Here is a 27,159-nt window from a genome sequence, read left to right as displayed (position 1 = left end):
AAAAAACCCAGTCTCATTTTAGTCACTCTTCAGCACCCTCAGCTGATTACCACACTGGCTAAATTAAGGAACTTTAACATCTTAAACAGCCTTCTCAAGATTACCATTTTAAATGTTCCCCACTCTTGGCCGGGTGCTGTGCCTCACGCCTGTAATCCCAGCACTTTGGGAGGCTCAAGGTGGGCGGATCACTTGAGGCCAGGGGTTCAAGACCAGCCTGGCCAACATGGCAAAAACACATTCTACACTAAAAATACAAAAATTAGCTGGGCGTGGTGGTGCGTGCTTGTAGTCCCAGCTACTCTGGAAGCTGAGGCAGGAGAATTGCTTGAACCCGGGAGGCAGAGGTTGCACTCTAGCCTAGGTGACACAGCAAGCGCGAGCCTATCTAAAAAAAAAAGTTCCCCACTCTTACGTATTTCCAGATACTAAGGGTTTTCGGATAGTACTTTTTGGCTAGACACACCAACTAATTATTTAACTGAGTGTACAGTGATAGAATTAAATCTCCCAGGAGCCTGGGCAACAAAGCAAGATCCTGTGTCTATAAAAAAAAATAAATCGCTGTATATATGGTGGTACATGACTGTAGTTCTAGCTATGCAGTAGTTTGAGGATCACTTAGCCCAGAAGTTCAAGGCTGCACTGAGCTATTATCTCTCCACTGCATGGCACCCTAGATGACACCAAGACACTGTCTCTAAAATAATAATAATTGTTGGGAGCAGTGGCCCACGCCTGTAATCCCAGCAATTTGGGAGGCTGAGGCAGACGGATTGCTTGAGCTCAGAAGTTTGAGACCAGCCTGGGCAACTGTGAAAACCCACTTATACAAAAAAATTTTTAATTTAGCCAGGTGTGGTGGTGTGTGCCTGTATTCCCAGCTACTTGGGAGGCTGAGGTGGGAGGATCGCTTGAGCCTGTGGTGAGCCTTGATCACACCACTACACTCCAGCGTGGTGGGTATCAGAATGAGACTCTGTCTCAAAATTTTTTTTTCTTTTTGTGAAGGTTTTTCTATTTTGTTTTGTTTTTGTTTTTGTTTTTGAGATGGAGTCTCACTCTGTCGCCCAGGCTGGAGTGCAGTGGCATGATCTCAGCTCACTGCAACCTCTGCCTTCCGGGTTCAAGCGATTCTCCTGCCTTAGCCTCCCGAGTAGCTGGGACTATAGGCACACGCCATCATGCCCAGCTAATTTTGTTTTTTGTTTGTTTGTTTGTTTTTGAGACGGAGTCTCGCTCTGTCACCCAGGCTGGAGTGCAGTGGCGCGATCTTGGCTCACTGCAAGCTCCGCCTCCCGGGTTCACGCCGTTCTCTTGCCTCAGCCTCCTGAGTAGCTGGGACTACAGGCACCGCCACCAAGCCTGGCTAATTTTTCTCATTTTTAATAGGAACAGGGTTTCACCGTGTTAGCCAGGATGGTAATTTTGTATTTTTAATAGAGATGGGGGTTTCACTATGTTGGCCAGGCTGGTCTCGAACTCCTGACCTCAAGTGATAATACCCGCCTCGGCCTCCCAAAGTGCTAGGATTACAGGCGTGAGTCATTGCACCAGGCATTTTGTTTTTTCTTTTTGAAGTGGTTTATTTAATTTTTTTTTTTTTTTTTTTTTGAGACGGAGTCTCGCTCTTTCACCCGGGCTGGAGTGCGGTGGCGCAATCTCGGCTCACTGCAGGCTCCGCCCCCCGGGGTTCACGCCATTCTCCTGCCTCAGCCTCCCGCGTAGCTGGGACTACAGGCGCCCGCCACCTCGCACGGCTAATTTTTTTTTTGTATTTTTAGTAGAGACGGGGTTTCACCGTGTTAGCCAGGATGGTCTCGATCTCCTGACCTCGTGATCCGCCCGCCTCAGCCTCCCAAAGTGCTGGGATTACAGGCGTGAGCCACCGCGCCCGGCCAATTAATTTATTTTTGAGACAGAGTCTCTCTCTTTCACCCAGGTTGGAGTGCAGTGGCGCGATCTCAGCTCACTACAATCTCCGCCTCCCAGGAGGTTCAAGCGATTCTCCTGCCTCAGCCTCCGGAGTAGCTGGGATTACAGGCATGCATCACCACATCCGACTAATTTTTGTATTTTTAGTAAAGACAGGGTTTCACCATGTTGGCCCAGCTGGTCTCAAACTCTTGACCTTAAGTGGTCTGCCCCCCTTGGCTTCCCAAAGTGCTGGGATTACAGGCATGAGCCACTGCGCCCAGCCAGAAGGTTTTAAAAGAGTAAAAACATTAAAACATAATAAAATAATTATTAAAACTAATGAATTAATTAAATTAAAACCATCACCCAGAGAGTTTGGTACCTATCTGGGTCGTTATGATGATGTAATATAGCTCCCGTGTGGAGCTATGGTCTTTGGTCTTTGGGCTGGCCCTGGAATAGCTGATCTCCACGATAGAGCCTGCAAAGTGCTGTTGTTTGGAGATGGCCCACCATTATGGAATATGTCGTACCTGAGTGATGATATCTTGAGGCAGCTCTCTCGGTTGCCATCATTTTTCTAGTAATTGTCAAATAGAGATCACATAGAACCTCCAAGGAGGACAGTTTTCCTGAGACTCTTAGAAGCCTAAACAATTGGCTGGGCACGGTGGCTCATGCCTGTAATCCCAGCACTTGGGAGGCCGAGGTAGGCGGATCACCTGAGGTCAGGAGTTCGGGACTAGCCTGACCGACATGGAGTAACCCTGTCTCTACTAAAAAAAATACAAAATTAGCCAGGTGTGGTGGTGCACGACTGTAATCCCAGCTACTTGGGAGGCTGAGGCAGGAGAATCGCTTGAACCCAGGGGGCAGAGGTTGCAGTGAGCCGAGATTGTGCCGTTGCACTCCAGCCTGGGCAACAAGAGCGAAACTCCATCTCCAAAAAAAAGAAAAAGAAAAAGAAACCTAAACAGTTTACTTCTTTAGTTCCTATTTGTTGTGCTGTTTGTAATAAGAAGACTTGAGGAAAAGTATATAATACTGAGGTGAAACCTGACTGTATGCACCTAGCATGGTGAATTTAATGACAACCATTTGGTACAGTCACAATTCTGAATTGATTCAAATGACATAGAAGTGACCTTGGAATTTATTTAGGTGCTACTTTTATGTGAGAAATCTCAAGCTCAGTGAATTACACAAATTCATTCTGCTAGTCATTTTTTAGTGCATTTTTGTTGTTATAGCATGTGACTTAAGATATCGTTATGGAAGCCAGGTGCAGTGGCTCACGCCTGTAATCCCTGCACTTTGGAAGGCCGAGGTGGGTGGATCACCTGAGGTCAAGAGTTTGAGACCAGTCCAGCCAACATGATGAAACCCCGTCTCTACTAAAAATTCAAAAAATTAGCCGGGCATGGTGGCAGGCACCTGTAATCCCAGCTACTTAGGAGGCTGAGGCAGGAGAATCACTTGAACCCGGGAGGTGGAGGTTGCAGTGAGCTGAGATAGTGCCACTGCACCCCAGCCTGGGTAATAAGAGCAAAACTCCATCTAAAAAAAGAAAAAAGAAAAGAAAAGAAAAAAAAAGATGTCATTATGGCATATGATGAGTGTAGGAATGGTCTGCCACGACATCTTGGCAACCATGCACGTCTCCATGTAGGCCATGTATATTGCAGTCAGGCACCCCCAAAATCTATTTCCCCATTTTCCAGTAAAATGCCCTGTGATTGCTCCTGATGCAAAAGGGGATATGCCTGGTAAGGAGCTACTGTAAGGCAGTTTCGCATCCCTATTTTTTGGGAGACTGCTACAAGGCCCTTTCTCATCAACTTCTCTAATTTCAGTTGAGCACAGAACTTTCCACTTTATTCTAACTTATGGTACAGCTGCAGACTTCTGTGTGAGTCTATAAAATGCCTTGGTTGTAGTTTGGATTTGGCTCCATGGCAGAGCATTCCACCACTTGAGCTATCTTCATCATCGTGAGCTATGATTCATCATCATCCTGCTGGGCTGGGGACATGGGAGCAGGCACCATCTTGCTTTTGCTGTCTGTGTAAATAATAAACTATCTGAACCCATTGGACTCATTGTCTCCTTCTTGACTGGGTCTGTCGAAGTTTGGCAAGTCAGCCTAGAAACTACTGCAGTGTTAGGCACTGAGCTGTTGCTTAGGGACTGCTTGACCACTTGAAAATGAGGTTGAATATAAAAGAAATGACGTCACATTTGGAGTCACCCTCGATGTGTAAATAATAGATTCATTAAAATGTCCATCAACAGGGATGAATAAATAAAATGTAGCATATCGGTACAGTGGAATACTACTCAGCAATAAAAAAGGACAAACTACAGATGCATGTGATAACATGGATGAATCTAAAGTCATTATCCTGAGCAAAACGAGACACAAAGCCTACATACTATATGATCCATTTATACAAAATGCAACTCAATCTATAGTGACAAAAATCTCATTTGGGGCAGTGGTTTCAGTTATATCAAAAACCATTAAATTGGCCGGGCGCGGTGGCTCACGCTTGTAATCCCAGCACTTTGGGAGGCCGAGGCGGGCGGATCACGAGGTCAGGAGATCGAGACCACGGTGAAACCCCGTCTCTACCAAAAATACAAAAAATTAGCCGGGCGTGGTGGCGGGCGCCTGTGGTCCCAGCTACTCGGAGAGGCTGAGGCAGGAGAATGGCGTGAACCCGGGAGGCGGAGCTTGCAGTGAGCCGAGATCGCGCCACTGCACTCCAGCCTGGGTGACAGAGCAAGACTCCGTCTCAAAAAAAAAAAAAAACATTAAATTGTATACTTTAGCCAGACATGGTGGCTCACACCTGTAATCCTAGCACTTTGGGAGGCCAAGGCAGGTGGATCACTTGAGGTCAGGAGTTCAAAACCAGCCTGGCCAACATGGTGAAACTCTGTCTCTACTAAAAATACAAAAATTAGCTGGGCTTGCTGGCGCGTACCTATGATCCCAGCTACTTGGGAGGCTGAGGCACAAAAATCGCTTGAACCCAGGAGGCGGAGGTTGCAGTGAGTCAAGATTGCACTCCAGCCTGGGTGACAGAGCAAGACTCTGGCTGGGAGCGGTGGCTCATGCCTGTAATCCCAGCACTTTGGCAGGCAGAGGCAGGTGGATCTGGAGTTCGAGACCAGGCTGACCAACATTGTGAAGCCCCGTCTCTACTAAAAATACAAAACTTTGCCAGGTGTGGTGGTGGACACCTGTAATCCCAGCTACTCAGGAGGCTGAGGCAGGAGAATCGCTTGAACGGGGAGCCAGAGGTTGCAGTAAGCCAAGATCACACCATTGCATTCTAGCCTGGGCAACAAGAGTGAAACTACATCTCAAAAAAAAAAAAATTGTGTATTTAAGCAGATGAAGTCAGGTCAGAAAGCTCTGTGTATATCAGTTGTCTTCTCTTTCTGAACTGATTCTTTTTTTGTTTTTTTTTGTTTGTTTGTTTGTTTTGTTGTTGTTTTTTTTGAGACAGAGTCTCACTCTGTTGCCCAGGCTAGAGTGCAATGGTGCGATCTTGGCTCCTGCAACCTCTGCCTCCTGAGTTCAAGCAATTCTCCTGTCTTAGCCTCCCGAGTAGCTGGGATTACAGGCACGCGCCACCAGGCCTGGCTAATTTTTGTATTTTTAGTAGAGATGGGGTTTCATCATGTTGGTCAGGCTGGTCTTGAACTCCTAACCTCGTGATCCGCCCACCTCAGCCTCCCAGAGTGCTGGGATTACAGGCATGAGCCACCGCGTCCAGCTTCTCAACTAATTTCTTATATGTATTAATTAAAGGCTAAACTGCTGTAACAGACCTCAAACACAGTAGCTTAAATTAAAAATTAAAAAATATTTCTCTTGCATAATAGCCTAGAAGTGGTCATTCCAGGTTAGTAGGGCAGCTCTGCTCTAAAATGTCATCTAGGGGCTGAGCTTCCTTTTGTAGCCGTGGGACAAGCTCAAGCTGATTAACCATTACTTGCGACAGGTGACACGGAGCCAAAATTGTCCAGGCATGTGAAATAGAAAGGGCTGTAACCTCCTAATTGTTACTACCACCAGCCTGGCAGACCAGCTGCATTGGCATCACCTGGGACTAGATGGCCAGGCCATAAAGGCTGGACCCACCTGCAGACTGGGGAGACAAATTTGACTGCTGCCTCCCTCCTATCTCCTTGCCAGTTGACTTGTGATAATAAAGCTTTTTTTTTTCCCTCAAAAGCCAGTGCCATAGTATTAGCTTCTATGCAGCATTCCCCAGCACATTATCGGCTTTTTCAAACAATTGTATTTTCACTCTATGCCTATTCAGTAGTCCCCCCTTATCTGAGGGCTGTACGTTCCAAGACCCTCAGTGGATGCCTGAAACTGCAGATAGTACTGAATCCTATATAGACTGTTTTTTCCTATACACACATACCTATGGCAAGGTTTAATTTATAAATTAGGTACAGTAAGAGACTAATGATTAATAAAATAGAACAATTATAACAGTATACTATAATAAAGCTTATGTGAATGTGGTCTCTCAAAACATCTAACTGTACTGTACTCACCTATTTTCAGACATCAGTTGATAGCAGGTAACAAACTGGAAGGTGAAACCTCAGTAAAGGAAATACTGTATTCCATTAGGTTCACTTTCTTTTTTCTTTTTTCTTTTTTTTAATTTTTTTGAGACAGAGTCTCTCTGTGTCTCCCAGGTGGGAGTGCTGTGGCGCCATCTCGGCTCACTGCAACCTCTGCCTCCCGGGTTCAATAAGCAATTCTCCCGCCTCGCCTCCTGAGTAGCTGGGATTACAGGCGCATGCCACTGCACCCAGCTAAATTTTGTATTTTTTGGTAGAGACGGTATTTCACCATGTTGGCCAGTGAGGTCTTGAACTCCTAACCTCAAGTGATTCACCCACCTTGGCCTCCCAAAGTGCTAGGTTTACAGTCATGAGCCACTGTGTCCGGCAGATCCACTTTTCTTTTATTTATGTATTTATTTTGAGACGGAGTCTCGCTCTGTCACCCAGGCTGGAGTGCAGTGGTGCGATCTCGGCTCACTGCAAGCTCCGCCTCCCGGGTTCATGCCATTCTCCTGCCTCAGCCTCCTGAGTAGCTGGGACTACAGGGGCCCGCCACCATGCCCGGCTAATTTTTTTGTATTTTTTGTAGAGACGGGGTTTCACCGCGTTAGCCAGGATGGTCTTGATCTCCTGACCTCGTGATCCGCCTGCCTCGGCCTCCCAAAGTGCTGGGATTACAGGCATGAGCCACCGCGCCCAGCCAATTTCTGTATTTTTAGTAGAGACGGGGTTTCACCGTGTTAGCCAGGATGGTCTCGATCTCCTGAACTCATGATCCGCCCACCTCAGTCTCCCAAAGTGCTGAGTTTACAGGCGTGAGTCACCGCGACCGGCCCAGATCCACTTTTCAACAGAGTAGCTCACTCACGAAAAACCCTCTCATCCTCTCTCCACAACCCTCCTAATTGCCTGCCCTGGTTTCAGTAGAGGGGAAATATTTTCTCTTCCTGAAAGCCATGCCTCTGTTGGGTGAGGAGAGAGGTTATGATTGAGTTAATCCGCAATGGCCAATGATCAAATCAGTCAGGCCTACATATGACTGTGTATGAAACTGCCACTAAAATTTCTACACAACAGGGTTTTGGGAGCTTCTGGGTTGGTAACGCATTGAGGTGCTAGGAGGGTGGTATATGCAGAGAGGGCATGGAAGCTCCACTTTTCCGTTCCCATACTTTGCTCTATTTATTTCTTCCATTCAGCTGTTCTTAAGTTGTATCCTTTATAATAACCTGACGATAGTAAGTAATGCACTTTCCTGGGTCCTGTGAGTCATTCTAGCAAATAATCCAATCTGGGAGGATTGTGGGAACCCCTGAATTTATAGTTATGTCAGACAGAAGTGTGGGTAACCTGCGGACCCAATACTGGAGACTGGCCCAGGTTGTGTAAGTGAAGGCAGTCTTGTGGGACTGAATGCTTAAAGCTGTGAGTCTTATAGTAACTCTGGGTAGTTACTGTCAAAATGGAATTGAATAGTAGGATTCTCGGTTGGTGTCTGGAGAGTTGGAGAATAGGTTGGTGTCAGGAAGGGAAAAAAACAACTACCCTCATTTGGTGTTGAAGAGGTGTGAGAAAAAACCCAACAGTGGTATTGTGAAATGGTGTAACCACTATGGAAAACTGTATGGCAGTTCTTCAAAAACTTAAAAATAGAACTACCATAAGATTCAACAGCCCCACTTCTGGGTATATATCCAAAAGAATTGAAAGTAGAAACTCAAACAGATATTTGTACACCCACATTCATGGCAGCATTATTCACAATAGCCAAGAGGCGGAAACAACCCACGTGTCCATCAATGGATGAATGGATAAATAAAATGTGGTCTATTCATACCATGCAATATTATTCAGCCTTACAGAGGAAGGAAATCCTGTCACATGACAAACAACATGGACCAACCTTGAAGACATTACACTAAGTGACATAAGCCAGTCACAGAAGGACAAATACCACATGATTTCACTTATATGAGGTATCTACAGTTGTCAGAGTCATAGACAAAGGAAGTTGAATAGTGGTTACCAGGAGTTGGAAGTAAGAGGCAAAAAGGAGTTGTTTAATGAGTACACAGTTTCAGTTCTACAAGATCTGGAGATCTATTTCACAACAATGAAAATATACTTAACACTTAAAACATAGTTATGATAAATGTTATGAATTTCTCATACACTTAAAAATTGAAAAATTTATCTGTCACTTAAAAAAACTGATTTTGTTTGATTTTTGGCCTCTATAGATACCCCAAACTTGGATTAATTGAGGTCATCTAAGGTGATGTACATTTGAAGCAAATAGTTCTTTTTCCAAGTAAAGTAATTGAGAGGGCACCCTATAATATGAGAGGTGTTGTAAGGCCTTGACTACAAGACAATTCTTTTCTGGGGATTTTCGTAAGGGGAGTTGGGGACTTCAGGCTCATATGGTACCTTGCCCAGAGTGCACAGCTTGTGGGCCTTGTGGAGCCAGCATGAGAACCCAGGACTATCTGACCCCAAAGCTAAAGTTCTTAATCATTGCACCTTGGTACCTTTGAAGCCATGGTCACAGCTATTTGTTGAATTAATTGAACAGGAGTTGGGAGAATGCTTTTCTGCTTTTCTTTTCCAGTTATGTTAGTGGCCCCAATCCTCTGATCACATTCTCAGTTTGTTGGTGCTGAATCCTGGTCTGGGGGCAGCCAACTAGCCTAGAGCAGAGTTGGGTTCCAAAGAAGGGTTTGGCCCTCATTTTGAATACCTGTACAAGTAGAAACATACTGGGCAAGATGTTCCAAGGCTTCCTGGAGCTCCTACATCCATCACCCACGTAAGAATGCTCTCCTGCCAGTTCCTATGGGTTTGGAGCTATGATAACTAAAAACTCCTATGGCTTAGAATGGAACAACCTTCTCTCCTCTGTAGTGGATTACTTCTGTTTCAGTGGGAATGAAAGTGTCAGGCCAGTGGGGCTCAGTACTGAATATACATTAGAATTACCCAGGGAAACTTTCAAAAACGCCAGTGGCTGGGACCCACCCCCAGAAATTCTGATTCACAAGTTGGGCTAGGGTCCAGGCAACAGTAATTTTTTTTTTTAAGCTTAATGTGTAGCTGGTGTCAAGAACTGCTGTCTCAGCAGATAAGCAACTGGAACAGTGGTTGACTGGGGGAATCACAAGAGTATCCGATTTCTCCTTGACTCTTCTTGTCAGGGTCCAAATTGTTCAGAGACATCTCTAAGGCAAGGCCCCTGTAAGAAAAGAAGAAACAAGTCTTATTTTTGAAAAAAAAAAAAAAAAAATCTTTTGCTCACAGCAACTGGCCTTACTGACCTCTAAATCATTCCCTGGCTTTATTTCACACTAATTTCTGCCCTTGGCCTTGAAGTTTATAGTTTAAAAAAAAATAGAGATTGGATCTTGCTATGTTTCCCAGGTTGGTCTCAAATGCCTGGGCTCAAGTGATCTTCCCATCTCAGCCTCCCAAAGGGCTGGGATTACACGTGTGAGCCATCTTGGCCTGCCTGAAGTTCATGATTTTTAAATTGCTGCTAAAAACCTCTGCATTTGAGTTTAATCTTTAGTTTCTACTGATGGGTTTCTAATTTCTTTTCCTTTTTTTTTTTTTTTTCTTGAGACAGGGTCTCAGTCTGTTGTGGAGTGCAGTGGTATGATCATAGCTCACTGAAGCCTTGACCTCCCCAGCTCAAGCGATCCTCCTGCCTTAGCCTCCTGAATAGCTGGGACTACAGACATGTGCCACCATACCTGACTATCTGATTTCTGATTTAACATGTTTTTGTGAGTTTCATAATGCTGATGCTGGTTCATCTTTGGTGTGAGTCATGATTCATCCTAATTTTCCCTGGACTCTTTCCCAGTACAAGCTAGATGACCTATGTCTCAGCTCCATCATCTTCCATGTGAGCCAGGATGCAACTGCTCAGAGTAAGGACTTCTCACTCTAGCAGCTCTTCTGTCCTAGGTCCCTGTCAGGGTTTGGCTCTAGCTGTAGCCCCGATAGGGTTTGGCTCTGTGTCCCCACTGAAATCTCATGTCAAATGGTAATCCCCACATGTCAAGGGAGGGGCCTCGTGGAAGGTGATTGGATCATGGGGGTGGATTTCCCCCTTGCTATTCTCATGATAGTGAGTGAGTTCTCATGAGAGCTGATGGTTTAAAAGTGTGGCACTTCCCCCTTCACTCTCTCCCCTGCCACCATGTAAGACGTGCCTTGCTTCTTCCTCACCCTCCATCATGATTGTAAGTTTCCTGAGGCCTCCCCAGCCATATGGAACTGTGAATCAATTAAAGCTCTTTTCTTTATAAATTACCCAGTCTCAGGTAGTTCTTTATAGCAGTGTGAAAATAGACTAATACAGCCCTTTTTGATATAATCTTTCAAACCCCAGCTGGAATCCTGACACTTTCAGAGTCAACAGAAGAGGAAACTATATAACTTAAGGAGAACGAATTAATCTGTCCCACTCACACTCATGTTTATTTTATCAACCTCTAGTTCACAAGTATATGGTTTTAAAGGGCAAATACACAGGAGGGATTAGGGAGAAATCTATCAGTTATTCTCCTTGTGATAGAAATTTAAGCAGTTTTGTAAGATGCAGCAGATTTTAGCCAGCCTTGAAGAAGTGGGATAAATTTCTGGAAATAGGTCTTCAATAACTGTTGTGGTAAGGGGTGATAAGAATTCTGGATTTACTGAACTGCCAGAAGACTCTTATCTTCCATTCTATGCTATTAGTTCATTAAGGCAGAGTGCTATGGTTTGAATGTATTCCCCACAGTTCATATGTTGGAAACTAGGTTCCCAGTACAAGTATTGGGAGGTGAGGCCTAATAGGTGATTAGGTCATGAGGGCAGAGTGCATTAATATTGTTATTGCAGAGTGTTTGTTGTCACTAGAGTGGGCTTGTTATAAAAGTGAGTTTGGGCCCCTTTTGCTTTCTTGCCCTTCTGCCTTCTGACACAACACAAAGGCCCTCACCAGATGCCAGCACCTTGATATTGGACTTCCGAGCCTCCAGAATTATGAGAAATAAATTTCTTTTCTTTATAAATTACCTAGGCTGTGGTATTCTGTGATAGTAACACAAAATAGACTAATACACAGAATAAATAATAAAATGTTGGCTCTGGGCTGGGTGTGGTGGCTCACACCTGTAGTCCCAGCACTTTGGGAGGCTGAGGCCGGCAGATCACCTGAGGTCGGGAGCTCGAGACCAGCCTGACCAACACGGAGAAACCCCGTCTCTACTGAAAATACAAAATTAGCTGGGTGTGGTGGCACATGCCTGTAACCCTAGCTACTCAGGAGGCTGAGGCAGGATAATCGCTTGAACCCGGGAGGCAGAGGTTGCGGTGAGCTGAGATCGTGCCATTGCATTCCAGCCTGGGCAACAAGAGTGAAACTCCGTCTCAAAACAAAAATAAACAAATAAAATAAAATAAAAAGAAAAGAAGAAGAAGAAAATACTTTCATTAAAAGGATGCAGGGTGCCTCTCACAATTTTCTGGTAAGGCTAGAGACCAGGCTTGGGAATGACATAGCCAACAACCTCACCCAAATCCTGCCACAGATCTGGTCCAGTGAGAACATCCTCAGGCACAGTCACCACAGTTTGCAGTGCTGACACAGTGGCCCTGGGCCGGACCTGGACACCGGCACCAAAGCTGCTGCTACAGCACACTAGCAGTGGCTGGCTTCTCTGCTCCCACATGTGCCAGGATGAGTCTAAGTCATTATCTGAGTCATGTTCTCAAGTGAGTGGTTCTAATTGGCATGGCCTGGGTGATGTGCCCATGTCTTGGCTTCAAGGAAGCCTGGGAAAGCAAATATTTTATCATTCAACGAATTTTACTGCACACTTGCTATGAGTTAGGCACTCTTCTAGGTGATAAGGAAATCAGAGCAAGCGAAATAGGTAAAAGTTCCTATACTCACAAAGCTTCTGTTCGAGAGATGGGCAGATAATAATAAATAACAAATAAAACAAAGTTTGTCAAAGGGTGATGTGTGCTATGGGGAAAAATAAAGCCAGGGCTGGGGACTGGACCTGCTGCTTTGTAATGTGTTCTGGAGGTCCTTCCTGAGAAGGTGATATTTGAGCTGAGAGGCAAATGATAGGAGGGTTCTGCCATTTTCAACGTGCGTGTACATATGCTGTATGGGGCAACGCCCATTTTTTGTTTGTTTGTTTTGAGACAGAGTCTTGCTCTGTTGCCCAGGCTGGAGTGCAGGGGTACAATCTTGGCTCACTGCAACCTCTGCCTCCTGGGTTCAAGCGATTCTCCTGCCTCAGCCTCTCAAGTAACTGGGACTACAGGTACACACCACCACGCCTGGTTAATTTTTGTATTTTTAGTAGAGATGGGGTTTCTCCATGTTGACCAGGCTGGTCGTCGAACCGGCTAATTTTTGTACTTTTAGTAGAGATGGGGTTTCTCTATGTTGACCAGGCTGTTCTCAAACCCCTGGCCTCAAGTGATCCATCCCCCTTGGCCTCCCAAAGTGCTGGGATTACAGGCGTGAGCCACCACCCGGCCCAATGCCCATGTTTTTAACTAAAGAAACCCTACCTCCACTCCCCAGCCGTTGTCAGGTCACCTCCATCCTGTCCTTCAAGCTTTATGTGAAGGTAAAGGAGCTCTGGGACAACAGTTTACTATGCCCAGCGAAACTGTGGGGACAGACTTCAAGGGCCCAATCTTTACTCTTCAACTACAGCAAGGACTGGCAACCTGGATGTGCTACCATAATTGGAGGGAGATTTTGGTGGGCAAGTGTCAGGACTGATGAAAATGAGTATACATCGGAGTATACATGTGTGTGCATGCACTTCTGTCGAGTGTGATGCTATAGGTGTTGTGTCTGAAAGCGGTGATTTCGGCCAGGCATGGTGGCTCATGCCTCAAATCCCAGCACTTTGGGAGGCTGAGGCAGGTGGATCACTTGAGGTCAAAAGTTCGAGACTAGCCTGGCCAACATGGTGAAACCCTGTTTCTATTAAAAATACAAAACATTAGCCGGGCGTGGTGGTGGGCACCTGTAATCCCAGCTACTCAGGAGGCTGAGGCAGGAGAATCACTTGAACCCGGGAGGCGGAGGTTGCAGTGAGCCAAGATCGCGCCACTGCACTCCAGCCTGAGTGACAGAGCAAGACTCTGTCTCAAAAAAAAAAAAAAAAAAGAAGAAAAAGAAAGCAGTGATTTCTAAACTTTTTTATTATGTACTCATATCAGTAAAAGTCTTGTTCCTCCCCTGTAATCCTTTGTATTTATTTTTAAATTATATACATTTACTACGGAAGCATTTATAAAACATGAAAAAATAGAAATGTTTTAAAAATGAAATACATATTTTGAAAATATTTTTATCAACATTTTAAAAAGTCCTAATTTCTCTCAGTAAAGAAAGATTATGACTGCGTATTTTATTGAAAACACGTAATTCAGTATGTTTTGTTGTTCTGAAAAATCTTATTTTTTTTTTTTTTTTTTGAGATGGAGTCTTGCTCTGTCGCCCAGGCTGGAGTGCAGTGGCACAATCTCGGCTCACTGCAACCTCTGCCTTCCAGGTTCAAGCGATTGTCCTGCCTCAGCCTCCCGAGTAGCTGGGATTACAGGCACACACCACTGCGCCTGGCTAATTTTTGTATGTTTAGTAGAGACGGAGCTTTGCCATATTGGCCAGGCTGGTTTCGAACCTCTGGCCTGAGGAGATCTGCCCGCCTCAGCCTCCCGAAGTGTTGGGATTACAGGCGTGAGCCACCGCGCCCGGCCATATTCTGAAAAATCTTTAGCACATTATTTCAGGCAACAAAATTGCACAGTGATAAACACTGCAAGCTCCGCCTCCCAGATTCACGCCATTCTCCTGCCTCAGCCTCCCGAGTAGCTGGGATTACAGGCGCCCGCCACTGCGCCCAGCTAATTTTTTGTATTTTTAGTAGGGACAGGGTTTCACCATGTTCTCAATCTCCTGACCTCGTGATCCGCCCGCCTCCGCCTCCCAAAGTGCTGGGATTACAGGCGTGAGCCACCGCGCCCAGCCAAGTTTCTTTTAAAATTGGCAGTTAATGTTTCATTAAAGCTTAAAAAAATGTTTAACTTAAAGAGACCCATTAAAGATCTCCATTTTTTTTTTTTTTTTTTTTTTTTTTTTTTTTTTTTGAGACGGAGTCTCGCTCTGTCACCCAGGCTGGAGTGCAGTGGCGCAGTCTCGGCTCACTGCAAGCTCCGCCTCCCGGGTTCACGCCATTCTCCTGCCTCAGCCTCTCCGAGTAGCTGGGACTACAGGCGCCCGCCACCACGCCCGGCTAATTTTTTGTATTTTTAGTAGAGACGGGGTTTCACTGTGGTCTCGATCTCCTGACCTCGTGATCCACCCGCCTCGGCCTCCCAAAGTGCTGGGATTACAAGCGTGAGCCACCGCGCCCGGCGTAAAGATCTCCATTTTTTTCAAAATATCAGCTAGGCATCCATATTAGTCAGGGTTCAGCAAGAAAAAGAGAACCACTGTAGGCCTTTCAAGCAGACAGGAATTGAGTGCAGGATATTTAAATGCTTATGACATCATAAGAATGGCAGCGGGAATTAGGAGCTAGGGGAAGTCTGCCACCACACAGTACTTCAGAGTACAGGAGGTTGGTTGCTGATGTCACCCAGGTCAGAAAAATGCAGGAAACCCCTGTTGATGGCAGAGGCCCCAAAGCACTGAGATGGGGCTAATGGATCACTTGGAGGCTACTGTGGGATTTTAGGTCTGCCATGGCCTCCAAAATAATAATACCACTTTTTCCTTGCACCTACGAAAACTTGCATGAGTACAAAAAAAATCACATCCATTCGAGACCAGCCTGGCCAACATGGTGAAACCTCGTCTCTACCAAAAAATACCAAAATTAGCTGGGCTTGGTGGCGGGCGCCTGTAATCCCAGCTACTCAGGAGGCTGCGGCAGGAGAATCGCTTGAACCCGGGAGGCGGAGGTTGCTGTGGGCCAAGATCGCGCCACTGAACTCCAGCCTGGATGATAAGAGTGAGACTCCGTCTCAAAAAAAAAAAAAAATAATAATAATAATAATAATATTAATAATAATTAGGTCCAGAAGCTTGCAAGCAAGAGAAATTGAGAAATGCAGTTTCCATAATTTTAGTCCCTGTAATACGGAGAGTAGCATATAAAAATTTGGGAACGAAGCCTGATTGCCAAAAATATGCTGTGAACCTCAGGGCAGCACACTCCTGACAGCCTCTTGTCATCAAAGGAGAGAGGTCAGCATATGAGAAATGCTTGACTCTTTTGTAAAAGAAAACGAGGTGATTAATTTTGACATTTGACACCCAGCTGATTTTTGTATTTTTTGGTAGAGACGAGGTTTCACCATGTTGGCCAGGCTGATCTCGCACTCCTGACCTCAAGTGATCTGCCCACCTTGGCCTCCTAAAGTGCTGGGATTACAGGTATGAACCACTGCACCCAGCCAACAATTCTTGTATATGAGATTTTCATGGCTTCTTTCCATTACATAGTCGTTTCTGTTATTTGAAGGTCTTGCTTTTAATCAAGTTAACCCACTGATGACATACTGCAGCATGGAAACTGCAGTACATGACAATACTCAGTATATTATGAAACTCATAACAGGGACCTGCTGGATGCAAGGAGAGAGTGAGTGATTCCTTCTCATCACTGCCACTCGTCAGCTTCCTGGGTGACTTCTTTCTGTCCTGTGTGAAACTGGGGGTGGTTTACACAGCCTTTCCAGGAAATAGCAGGACAATCTTCCTCTTTGGTTTTTTTAAAAAATCCAGCCGGGCGCGGTGGCCCACGCCTGTAATCCCAGCACTTTGGGAAGCCGAGGCGGGCAGATCATGAGGTCAGGAGATCGAGATCAAGACGATCCTGGCCAACATGGTGACACTCCGTCTCTACTAAAAATACAAAAATTTGCTGGGTGTGGTGGGATGCCACTGCACTCCAGCCTCGCGACAGAGTGAGACTCTGTCTCAAAAAAAAAAAAAAAAAAAAAAAACATGAAAACTCCAAAGTTCCAATGAAACGTCTCCCCATTGCTAGCTTAGCTTGCCCCAGCCTGGAAGTGGGCCAAGAGGGCCAGGGGACATGGCTCACCTGTTTCCCTGACCTGACCTTCTACACTCTCATGCAGCCTTTTGCTGAAGGAGCTAAGGTAGGAACAAAAAGCAACTTTGCTTTCTTAGGAGTGCCCCTACAAATCAGTTGTAATGATACGTTCTTTCCTAGGCCTGGATGACATTTATAGCTTTTCCAGGCTCTTTTGGGTAACAAACAGGTTAAAGAGTTTTTTGTTTTGTTTTTTGTTCTTTTACTTAAAAAATGGTCTCAGCTGAGCACGGCAGCTCATGCCTGTAATCCTAGCACTTTGGGAGGCCAAGGTGGGTGGATCACCTGAGGTCAGGAGTTCGAGACCAGCCTGGCCAACATGGTGAAACCCTGTCTCTACCAAAAATACGAAAATTGGCCAGGCGTGGTGGTACATGCCTGTAATCCTAGCTACTCAGGAGGCTGAGGCAGGAGTATCACTTGAACCTGGGAGGCAGAGGTTGCAGTGAGCTGAGATTGCGCCACTGCACTCCAGCCTGGGCGACACAGGATTCTGTCTCGAAAAAAAAAAAAAGACTCTCTTTTTCTAGGCATTAGTCAGTCTTATCCAGTGTCATCTCAAAACTTCAAATGTCATTGACTTGAAAGCCTCTCTCCTCCTCCAGCCTGGAGTCTGTGGGGTCACGGTCAGTGTCATTTCTCTTTCTCATACTGCCTCCTCCGGCCTTGCTGGCTGCTGTCCCTGGCCTGCTGCTGTCCTGGGGAAGCAGGGGAAGGAAGGTCAGGTTTCACTCCATGAGTTGAGTCTGGGAGTGACAGATTCCAAATGGCGCTTCTTTTCTCCTAGGCGTTTTCTCATGGGTTCTGGAGAGTCTCCACCCCCAGGCCACCTGCTGTCCCCCAGAGGTTACACCTTCTCCAGCTGGACACTAGGATACCTGCCCAGCCCCTTAGGCTCCAGAAGTCCTCCCCTCTATTGAGGTTATCCCATCCCTCCGGTGTTCCCTTTGGCTGGAACAAGGCTGTCTCCCCTTCTAGAGAGCCACAGCAGGCCTACAGGAACTCTGAGAGTGCAAACCATGCCAAAGGCAGCCATCTCCAGGGGCTAGCCCCCAACACGGAGTCAAATCCCAGTCCACGTGTCCCTCAAACTCCAGAAGACATGTCACACTTTCCAAATGGTCCTCTTGAAGTGCTCCCTTATTTGGCATGAGCTGAAGATGAGGCACCCACCCCCTCCTGCCTGGGGAGAAGGGCAATGTCCAGCACACAGACAGTTGCTCCAAAGCAATCCTCTTGCATTCCGCCAAGGCCAGGACGTGGATGCCAAGCTAATCCTTCCCAGTGTGGAGCTAACGGTTTTACAAACTCAGCATGAGCTGGGAAGGTGATCTAGCTCCTCCTGCCTTTAGAATGTGGAAGTACTTGGCACCTACTGTTTTGTTCTCAGCCTTTGGGGCCTCTGGTGAAACTGACACAGAAAGAGTCCCATTTTAGTAAAAGAAGTTATCATTATAAAAAGTAACCCCTTCCTCACACCAGGATACCTGATGCACCGCAGGTGTCTCATGACAGCCTGACTTAGGAAGTGGGCTGTGTGAAGGTATAGCTAATATAGAATTATTACATATTTATATATTACATCCTTATATTAATATGACTTTTTATACAAAATATATAGAGAATGTTTTTTTGTTTTGTTTTGTTTTGCTTTGTTTTGAGACGGAGTCTCACTCTGTTGCCCAAGCTGGAGTGTAGTGGCATGATCTTGGCTCACTGCAACCTCCACCTCTTGGGTTCAAGCGATTCTCCTGCCTCAGCCTCCTGAGTAGCTGGGATTACAGGCGCCCACCACCACGTCCGGCTAATTTTTGTATTTTTAGTAGAGACGGGGTTTCACCATGTTGACCAGGCTGGTCTCGAATGTCTGACCGCAAGTGATCCGCCTGCCTTGGCCTCCCAAAGTGTTGGGATTATAGGCATGAGCCACTGCAACTATAATCCCAGCACTTTGCCAGAATTTTTGTTTTTGACGTTATGGATAATTAGATGTGCAGATAAATATCCGTCAATATAGGCTACCTTAAAGTGTTGGGTGAAATTTTGTTTTGTTTTTGAGATGGAATCTCTCTCTGTCACCCAGGCTGGAGTGCAGTATCGTGATCTCGGCTCACTGCAACCTCCGCCTCCTGGTTCAAGCGATTCTCCAGCCTCAGCCTCCTGAGTAGCTGGGATAACAGGCGCCTGCCACCATGCCCGGCTAATGTTTGTATTTTTAGTAGAGATGGGGTTTCACCATGTTGTCTAGGCTGGTCTCAAACTCCTGACCTCAAGTGAGCCGCCCGCCTTGGCCTCCCAAACTGCTGGGATTACAGGCGTGAGCCATCACGCCTGGTCAGAATTTTTGTTTTTGAAATTATGGATAATTAGATGTGCAGAGAAATCTCTGACAATAGAGACTACTTTGAGTGTTGGGTGAAATTTCTCTTTTTTTTTTTTTTGAGACGGAGTCTCGCTCTGTCGCCCAGGCTGGAGTGCAGTGGCGCGATCTTGGCTCACTGCAAGCTCTGCCTCCTGGGTTCGTGCCATTCTCCTGCCTCAGCCTCCCAAGTAGCTGGGACTACAGGCGCCCGCCACCACGCCCGGCTAATTTTTTGTATTTTTAGTAGAGACGGGGTTTCACCGTATTAGCCAGGATGGTCTCCATCTCCTGACCTTGTGATCTGCCCGCCTCGGCCTCCCAAAGTGCTGTGATTACAGGCATGAGCCACCACACCCGCCCGAGTGTTGGGTGAAATTTTAATAAATACACAAAAAATACTTTAAAGCATGACTGAGCTAACAGGGAAGTAAAGGAAACTAGAAGAACTGGAGGTCAGAAGGAGGAGGACCCAGAAAGAGAGCAGGAATGCGTTGTTTGCCCTGAGGGCCTATGCTAATCCCTGGTGGCCTAGAGGCTGGAATTTTTATCACTTTTTATTTTTTAGAGATGGAATGTCTACTATGTTGCCCAGGCTGGACTTGCATTCCTGGGCTCAAGCAATCCTCTTGCCTCAGCCTCCCAAGTAGCTGGGACTACAGGTGAGCATCTGCACAACTGGCTTTTGAGTCTGGATTTTTAATTTGCCTCAGGCAGCCAAAAGGAAAGAAGGCCCCAGACAGGCATGGTGGGGCGGCAGATTAAGACTCTTGTGGACCGGGTGCGGTGGCTCATGCCTGTAATCCCAGCACTTCGGGAAGCCCAGGTCGGCAGATTGCTGGAGGTCAGGAGTTCGAGATCAGCCTGGCCAACATGGCGAAACCCTGTCTCTACTAAAAATACAAAAATTAGCCAGGCATGGTGGTGCCCACCTGTAATCCCAGCTACTCGGGAAGCTGAGGCAGGAAAATCGCTTGAACCCGGGAGGCAAGAGGTTTCACTGAGCCAAGATCACACCTCTGCACTCCAGCCTGGGCAACAGAGAAGCACTACCATCTCAAATAAAAAACAAACAAAAAAAAGACTCTTGCATAATGCTGGGGCCGCAAAGATGGGGAATTGCTGAGAATGAAAAAAGCATCCCTGACCTTGCTGAGAAGAGGCTTTTCTGTCTCGACTGCAGTGTTGGGTGGGTGGCAGGGTGGAGAACCCCCCCACAAGAGTCCTTAGTCACCAACCGGAGAACCGCCCACAGGAGTCCTTAACCACCAGCCCTTACCACTCGTATGAATTTGTGGCTGAAATCCATCCTAACTTCGCAGCCCGGAAATCCCAAGCTGAAAATTAATTTGAAGCGGTCAGTCTTGGTTTGGTAATGTCCCTAGGAACCTGGAAGAAGCAAATCAAGTCCTCTCTAGAAGAAGGATTTCTTTAAATCCTTCTTCTTTAAATCCAGTCCTCAAATTAAAAAAAAATTAGCTGGTGGCACGCACCTGTAGTCCCAACTATTTGGGAGGCTGAGGTGGGAGGATCACTCGAGCCAAGGAGGTCAGGGCTGCAGTAAGGAATGATCATGTCACTGCATTCTGGCCTGGGCATACAGTGAAACCCTGCCTTAAAAAACAAACAAACAAATATCCAGGCCTCAAAGAATGTCCATAAAGTTCTGAAGTGCAGGGATATATCATACAAAAATCACTAAACACACAGAGAAAGAAGCCACCATGAGCAAGTTAGTAGAAAACAGTAAACTGCAGAATCAGACCCACAGTTTAAGTTCAGGTCTGACTCAGGTGCCTGGAAGTTTGCTCTGGGAAAGGCTGCTGGTGCTCCCAGCCCACTTGCTAAAGCACAGGCTAGGAGCTGGACCTTGCCCATGCCCCTGACTGTATGTCACCAGCTAAGGAAGCTGATAAGCTCAGGGAAAAACAAGCTCGGAGGTATATATCACCAGATATTTTAAGAGTACAATCACATCAAAGGAGACAAACTGTCCTACACAAACCGGAATGGAACAAGACAGATCAGGACTCTAAAATAAGCACAACAAAGATCCTCAGAGAGATAAGAGGAGGATAACGAGGAACGAGCAGTGGCACAGAATCCAGTGGAAACACTGATATGAAGTTGGTAACAAACTCAGGAAAGTGGATAAAAAGAATAATAGTTGGGCTGTGTGCGGTGGCTCATGCCTGTAATCCCAGCACTTTGGGAGGCCGAGGTGGGTGGCTCACCTGAGGTCAGGAGTTTGAGACTAGCCTGGCCAACATGGTGAGACCCCATCTCTACTAAAAATGCAAAAATTAGCTGGGCGTGGTGGCGGGCACTTGTGATCCCGGCTACTTGGGAGGCTGAGGCAGGAGAATCGCTTGAACCCGGGAGGTGGAGGTTGCAGTGAGCCAAGATTGTGCCACTGCACTCCAGCCTGGACAATAGAGCGAGACTCTGTCTCAAAAAACAAAACAACAACAACAACAACAAAAACAACAAGAATAGCTGAAAAATGAATAATGATCTAAATCAGCTGAAGAAATTTTCCTAGAAGGTACTGAAAAGTAATAAGGAGATGGAAAATACCAAAGAAAATTTAAGAGAGATGGAAAATATTAGTGTCAATATCTGCCTAATAGGAGTTCCAGAAAAAGAGAAAATGGATGTAAGAAAGAGAATGTATTAAAAAATAGTGTGTGTGTTTCATGTTGGGAGCCAAAAAGAAAAAAAAAAAGCTTAAGTGTGAAATTTTAAAGATTAATCTTGAGACCAGCCGGGGCAATGTAGTGAGACCCTGTCTCTAAAAAAATTAAAAATTAGCTGGGTGTGGTGGCGTGCACCATATAGTTCCAACTACTTGGGAGGCTGAGGTGGGAGGATCAGTTGAGCCTGGGAGGTTGAGGCTGCAGTGAGCCGTGCACTCCAGCTTGGGTGGCAGAGCAAGACTCTATCTCAAATAATAATAATAAAGATTAATGATAAAAAGACCGCAATGCAAAGGTCTTGTGGAATATCAAACAGAAAAGAGAAGGAAAAACCTAAACTTCGACGTGTTGTAATGAAATTTAGGAACACTGGCCTGTAGTCCTACCTACTCGGGAGGCTGCGGTGGGAGAACTGCTTGAACCCGGGAGGCAGAGGTTGCAGTGAGCCGAGACCACACCATTGCACTCCAGCCTGGGTGACAGAGTAAGACTCCATCTCAAAAAAAAAAAAAAAAAAAGAAACTTAGGAACATCAAAGACCAAAAAAGAAGAAAAAAAAATTCAAAAAGCTTATAGAAAGATGGAATATAGTTCACAAAAGAATAAAAATTGGATTGGCATTAGTCTTCCTAACAGAAAAATTGGAGACAAAAAAGCAATGAAATTATACATATATATACATATACATAATTTTTTATTTTTTTATTTTTATTTTTTGAGACAGAGTTTCACTCTTGTCATCCAGGCTGGAGTGCAGTAGCGTGATCTCTGCTCATTGCAACCTCTGCCTCCTGGGTTCAAGTGATTCTCTAGCCTCAGCCTCCCGAGTAACTGAGATTACAGGCCCCTGCCACCATGCCCAGCTAAGTTTTGTATTTGTAGTAGAGACGGGTTTTCACCAGGTTGGCCAGGCTGATCTGAACGCCTTGGCCTCCCAAAGTGCTGGGATTACAGGCGTGAGCCACTGTGCACGGCCATGAAATTATATTTCTAAGTGATGAAGGAAAAGAACCTAGAAAATTACATCCCACTAAACTATTATTTAAACGTGAAGAAGCAAAGATGATACGATACTTTCAGACATACAAATACTTTCAGACATACAAATACTTTCAGACATACAAAGTTTAAAACCAGCACAAAAGCCCCTTCAAAAACTCTCCTGGAATAAGTACTTTTATACTTAATACATTATACTTAATATACTAAGAACTTACTAAGCACATGAAAAGATGTTCAACACTGTTATTATAAAAATTCAAATCAAAAGAAAAATGATACCACTTATACCCACTAGGAGATGACAGCCATAATTTAAAAAATGAAAAATGACAAATGCTGATGAGAATGTAGAGGAACTGGAACTTTTTTTTTTTTTTTTTTTGAGACGAAGTCTCGCTCTTGTCCCCCAGGCTGGAGTGCAATGGCACAATCTCAGCTCACTGCAACCTCTGCCTCCCAGGTTCAAGCGATTCTCCTGCCTTAGCCTCCCCAGCAGCTGGGATTACAGGCACCCGCCACCACGCCTGGCTAATTTTTGTGTTTTTAGTAGAGACGGGGTTTCACCATGTTGGCCAGGCTGGTCTCGAACTCCTGACCTCAGGTGATCCGCCTGCCTCTGCCCCCCAAAGTGCTGGGATTACAGGTGTGAGCCACCATGCCCGGCCTGAGCCACCGTGCCTGGCCGGAACTGGAACTCTTATACATTGCCGGTGGGAATGTAAAATGGTTGGGCTACCGTGGAAAAGAGTTTGGTAGTTCCTCGAATGAAACGTAGTTAGCATAAAATTCAGCAATTCCACTCCCAGGTCTATACCTAAGAGGACTGAAAACATATCCACACAAAAACTTGTGCACAAGTGTTAAAAGGAGCATTATTCATAATAGCTAAAAAGTGGAAACAGCCCAAGTGTCTATCAACTGATGAATGGGTAAACCGTGACATATGCATACAATAAGTTACTATTTGGGGTATAGATATATGGATATTAAATTTAATACTAGACAGGCAAAAAGTCACAAAGAAAAATGAGGGACATCATATTGGTAAAAGAACGTTATATCAGTGCTTGCTTCAGCAGCACATATACTAAAACTGGGATGATACAGAGATTAGCACCACCCCTGCGCAAAGATGACACACAAATTCGTGAAGCGTTCCATATTTTAAAAAATAATTATATCAAAAAGATGTAACCATAATGAACATATATGCATCCAAAAACATTCATGGTTCTTCGAAAAGTTATTGAGAAGGAAGAATGGCAAGACTGATTAAGAGTAAGATGACGCATCTAAACAAAGCACAGCATGAAAACGGAAACAAACACAGGAACTAGGAAACAAACGGAACTAGGAGATTACAAACAATTAAAAATTGGCCAGGCACGGTGGCTCATATCTGTAATCCCAGCACTTTGGGAGGTCAAGGTGGGCAGATCCCCTGAAGTCAGGAGTTCGAGACCATCCTGGCCAACATGGTGAAACCCTGTCTCTACGAAAAATACAAAAATTAGCTGGGTGAGGTGGCGCATGCCTATAATTCCAGCTACTCGGGAGGCTGAGGCAGGACACTAGCTTGAACCTGGGAGACAGAGGTTGCAGTGAGCCGAGATCAGACCATAGCACTCCAGCCTGGGTGACAGAGTGAGATTCAGTCTAAAAAAATAAATAAATAAGTAATCCTACAAATACACTTTTTTTTTTTTTTTTGAGACAGAGTTTCTCTTTGTCGCCCAGGCTGGAGTGCAGTGGCACGATCTTGGCTCACTGCAACCTCTGCCTCCTGGGTTCAAGTGATTCTCCTGCCTCAGCCTCCTGAGTAGATGGGACTACAGGCACCCACCACCACGCCCAGCTAATTTTTGTATTTTTAGTACAGACAGGGTTTCACCATATTGGCCAGGCTAGTCTCTAACTCCTGACCTTGTGATCCGCCCGCTTTGGCCTCCCAAAGTGCTGGGATTACAGGCATGAGCCACTGCGCCCGGCCACAGATATACTTCTACAATTTCTGGGCCAGACGCAGTGACTCACACCTGTAATCCCAGCAGTTTGGGAGGCTGAGGCAGGTGGATCGCCTGAGGTCAGGAGTTCAAGGTCAGCCTGACCAACTTGGTGAAACCCCATCTCTACTAAAAATACAAAATTAGCCAGGCATGGTGGCAGACGCCTGTAATCCCAGCTACTTGGGAGGCTGAGGCAAGAGAATCACTTGAACCCGGGAGGTGGAGGTTGCAATGAGCTGAGATTGTGCCACTGTACTCCAGCCTGGGCAACAAGAGCAAAACTCTGTCTCAAAAAAAAAAGAAAATTCTGTCATTGTTGATCATATATAGGTATTATGGGAAAAGCACTCGATCTAATTCAGCGCATGCATATAATCAACCTTCCCAGAAAATTAGGAATAGAACTTAAGTTCATAAAAACTATATACCAAAAATCTAGAATAACACCATACTTAATGGAGAAGACTTAGATCAATAAGGAACAAAGATTTTAATGTTCCCATTAAAATATGGAACAAAGATGCCACTTTCCCCATTACTGTTTAGCATAGTATTAAAGGACCAGTCTAATACTCCAAGACAAGATGTAAAACGTGAAATTGAAAGAGATAAAACTGTCATTATTTGTACATTATATGGTCACTTCCATCGAAAAGCTAGTAAAATAATCAGATGAGTTATTAGAATAACAGTTTAGCAAAATTGCTGGATATAAAATCAACTTTAAAGGATCAATAGCATTCCTTAGTACCAACAACAAATCAGAAAACAAAGAATAAGATACAATTCATGGAAGAAACACTATAAAATACCTAGAAATTAATATATAAACAAGACCTTCGTAGAGAAGTTTTAAAAGCTTTATTGGAAGACACAAAAAAAATCTGTAACTTAAAGATTCTATTATTCTTCTTAAACCACTCTACAGGCCCCAAAGAATGTGAATTTAATGCAAATTCAATCCTAATCAATATTTCAACTGGATTTTAAATGGAAGTGGAAAATTTTACTCTAAAATTTATATGGAAGAATAAAAATCCATAATTAGCTGGGCCAACATAGAATAACAAAGACGGGGACTCTCTTTACTAGACATTAAGGCATATTTTTAAGTCTATGGTAATAGAAAACAGTAAGATACTGGTGTGGAAATAAAAAGAACAGTGGAACAGAACAGAGCTCAAAAATAGATCTTTCCATGTATAAGAACTGGATATATGATAAAAATGGTACCACAGATTAATGGGAGAAGTATTGATCTGTTAGGTGGTATTGGGAAAACTGCTTCACTAAATATAGAAAAATAAAGCTGGATTCCCTACATTACACAATATACAAAGGTGGATGCCAGATGGATTGTCAATGAAAATGTGAAGGCAAAACTATAAAGCTCATAGGAGAAAATGCTGGAGGACATCTTTGTGGTGTAGGGCTAGGGAAATATTTCATAAGTAAACTGCCCAAAACACAAACATAAGACAAAAAGTAGATTAATTAAAAAGTAAGGATTTTTGTTCAATAAAGGATGTCACAGACAAAGTTAAAAGACAGGTAACAGACAAAAGTAACTGACACATCTAAAACTGGTAAGAGATTAATGTCCACAACAAGAAACCAAAATGCAATTGCACAATGAGCAAAGATCAACACACAATTGACAGAAGGGAAGACTAACTATCACCTTATTTTTGATAATAAGGAATTGAAGATAACCTAGTTATCCACTGTGAGGGGAACAGGTATATATAACGTGGTACGTGCACACTAGGGAATCCATGCAGCAGTAAGAAGCAACACCCTAAATGTACGCATAGCAACATGGATGTATCTAAGTAAGTAGAAAACAGTAAACATGGCTACCACAGTACCATTGGTATGAATTAAAATTGTATACATACAACACAATATTACTTACTTCGAAGAATGCCTGCAAAACAAGGGGCACATATCAAAAAAGTAAGAGTGGTGCCTATGGGACAGAGTAGAGTGGGGACTGAGGAAGAGGAGAAACTTAATGGATAATGAAGTGAGGGAACGAGTTCTCGAGGTGACTGATGACGATGTGCTATGAATCAAGGCATATGATTGACGCATTACTTTGCATTTGAGTACAAAGTAAAAAGAAATTATCCACAGCACATACTCACATATAGTTTGAAACAACAGCAGGCATTTGACTATAGAGAGAGAGACTGAGGCTGTCACAGACTCCCTGCGGAGCCAGGCCCTTGGAATGGCAGAGTGGAGACAGAGCTGGATCTCGGAGACGTGGAATCACTCCATGACGCTTCATCTACACCAAGTATCTGTAAGACCGCTCAGATGAACCAGATTCCCTTGACTTTTTCAGCCAGGGGTTTCTGATACCTGTGATGAAAGAATTTTAACGGCTATCTATGCCTGTACTGTAAGCAGTAACTACACCAGATTTTTAA

General features: G+C 44.8%; 1 protein-coding gene and 1 non-coding gene across 2 annotated transcripts in view; one reads left to right on the top strand and one right to left on the bottom strand.

Moving 5' to 3' along the window:
• Positions 1-8,647: 8,647 nt before the first annotated feature.
• Positions 8,648-27,159, bottom strand: part of UBN2 (ubinuclein 2) — a 99,668-nt gene continuing 81,156 nt past the window's right edge. The window contains exon 16 of the mRNA XM_063641648.1: positions 8,648-9,748. Coding sequence (XP_063497718.1) covers positions 9,707-9,748 — 42 coding nt within the window. The 3' untranslated portion in view covers positions 8,648-9,706. The remainder of the gene's footprint in view (positions 9,749-27,159) is intronic.
• On the top strand, positions 23,782-23,885 carry LOC129485511 (U6 spliceosomal RNA). The gene has a single exon (XR_008658663.1). It is a non-coding gene; the product is annotated as a U6 spliceosomal RNA (small nuclear RNA).

Source organism: Symphalangus syndactylus, chromosome 6 (assembly GCF_028878055.3).
Source record: "Symphalangus syndactylus isolate Jambi chromosome 6, NHGRI_mSymSyn1-v2.1_pri, whole genome shotgun sequence".
NCBI classification, from domain to species: Eukaryota; Metazoa; Chordata; class Mammalia; order Primates; family Hylobatidae; genus Symphalangus; species Symphalangus syndactylus.
This window is presented reverse-complemented; position numbering and strand designations above follow the sequence as displayed.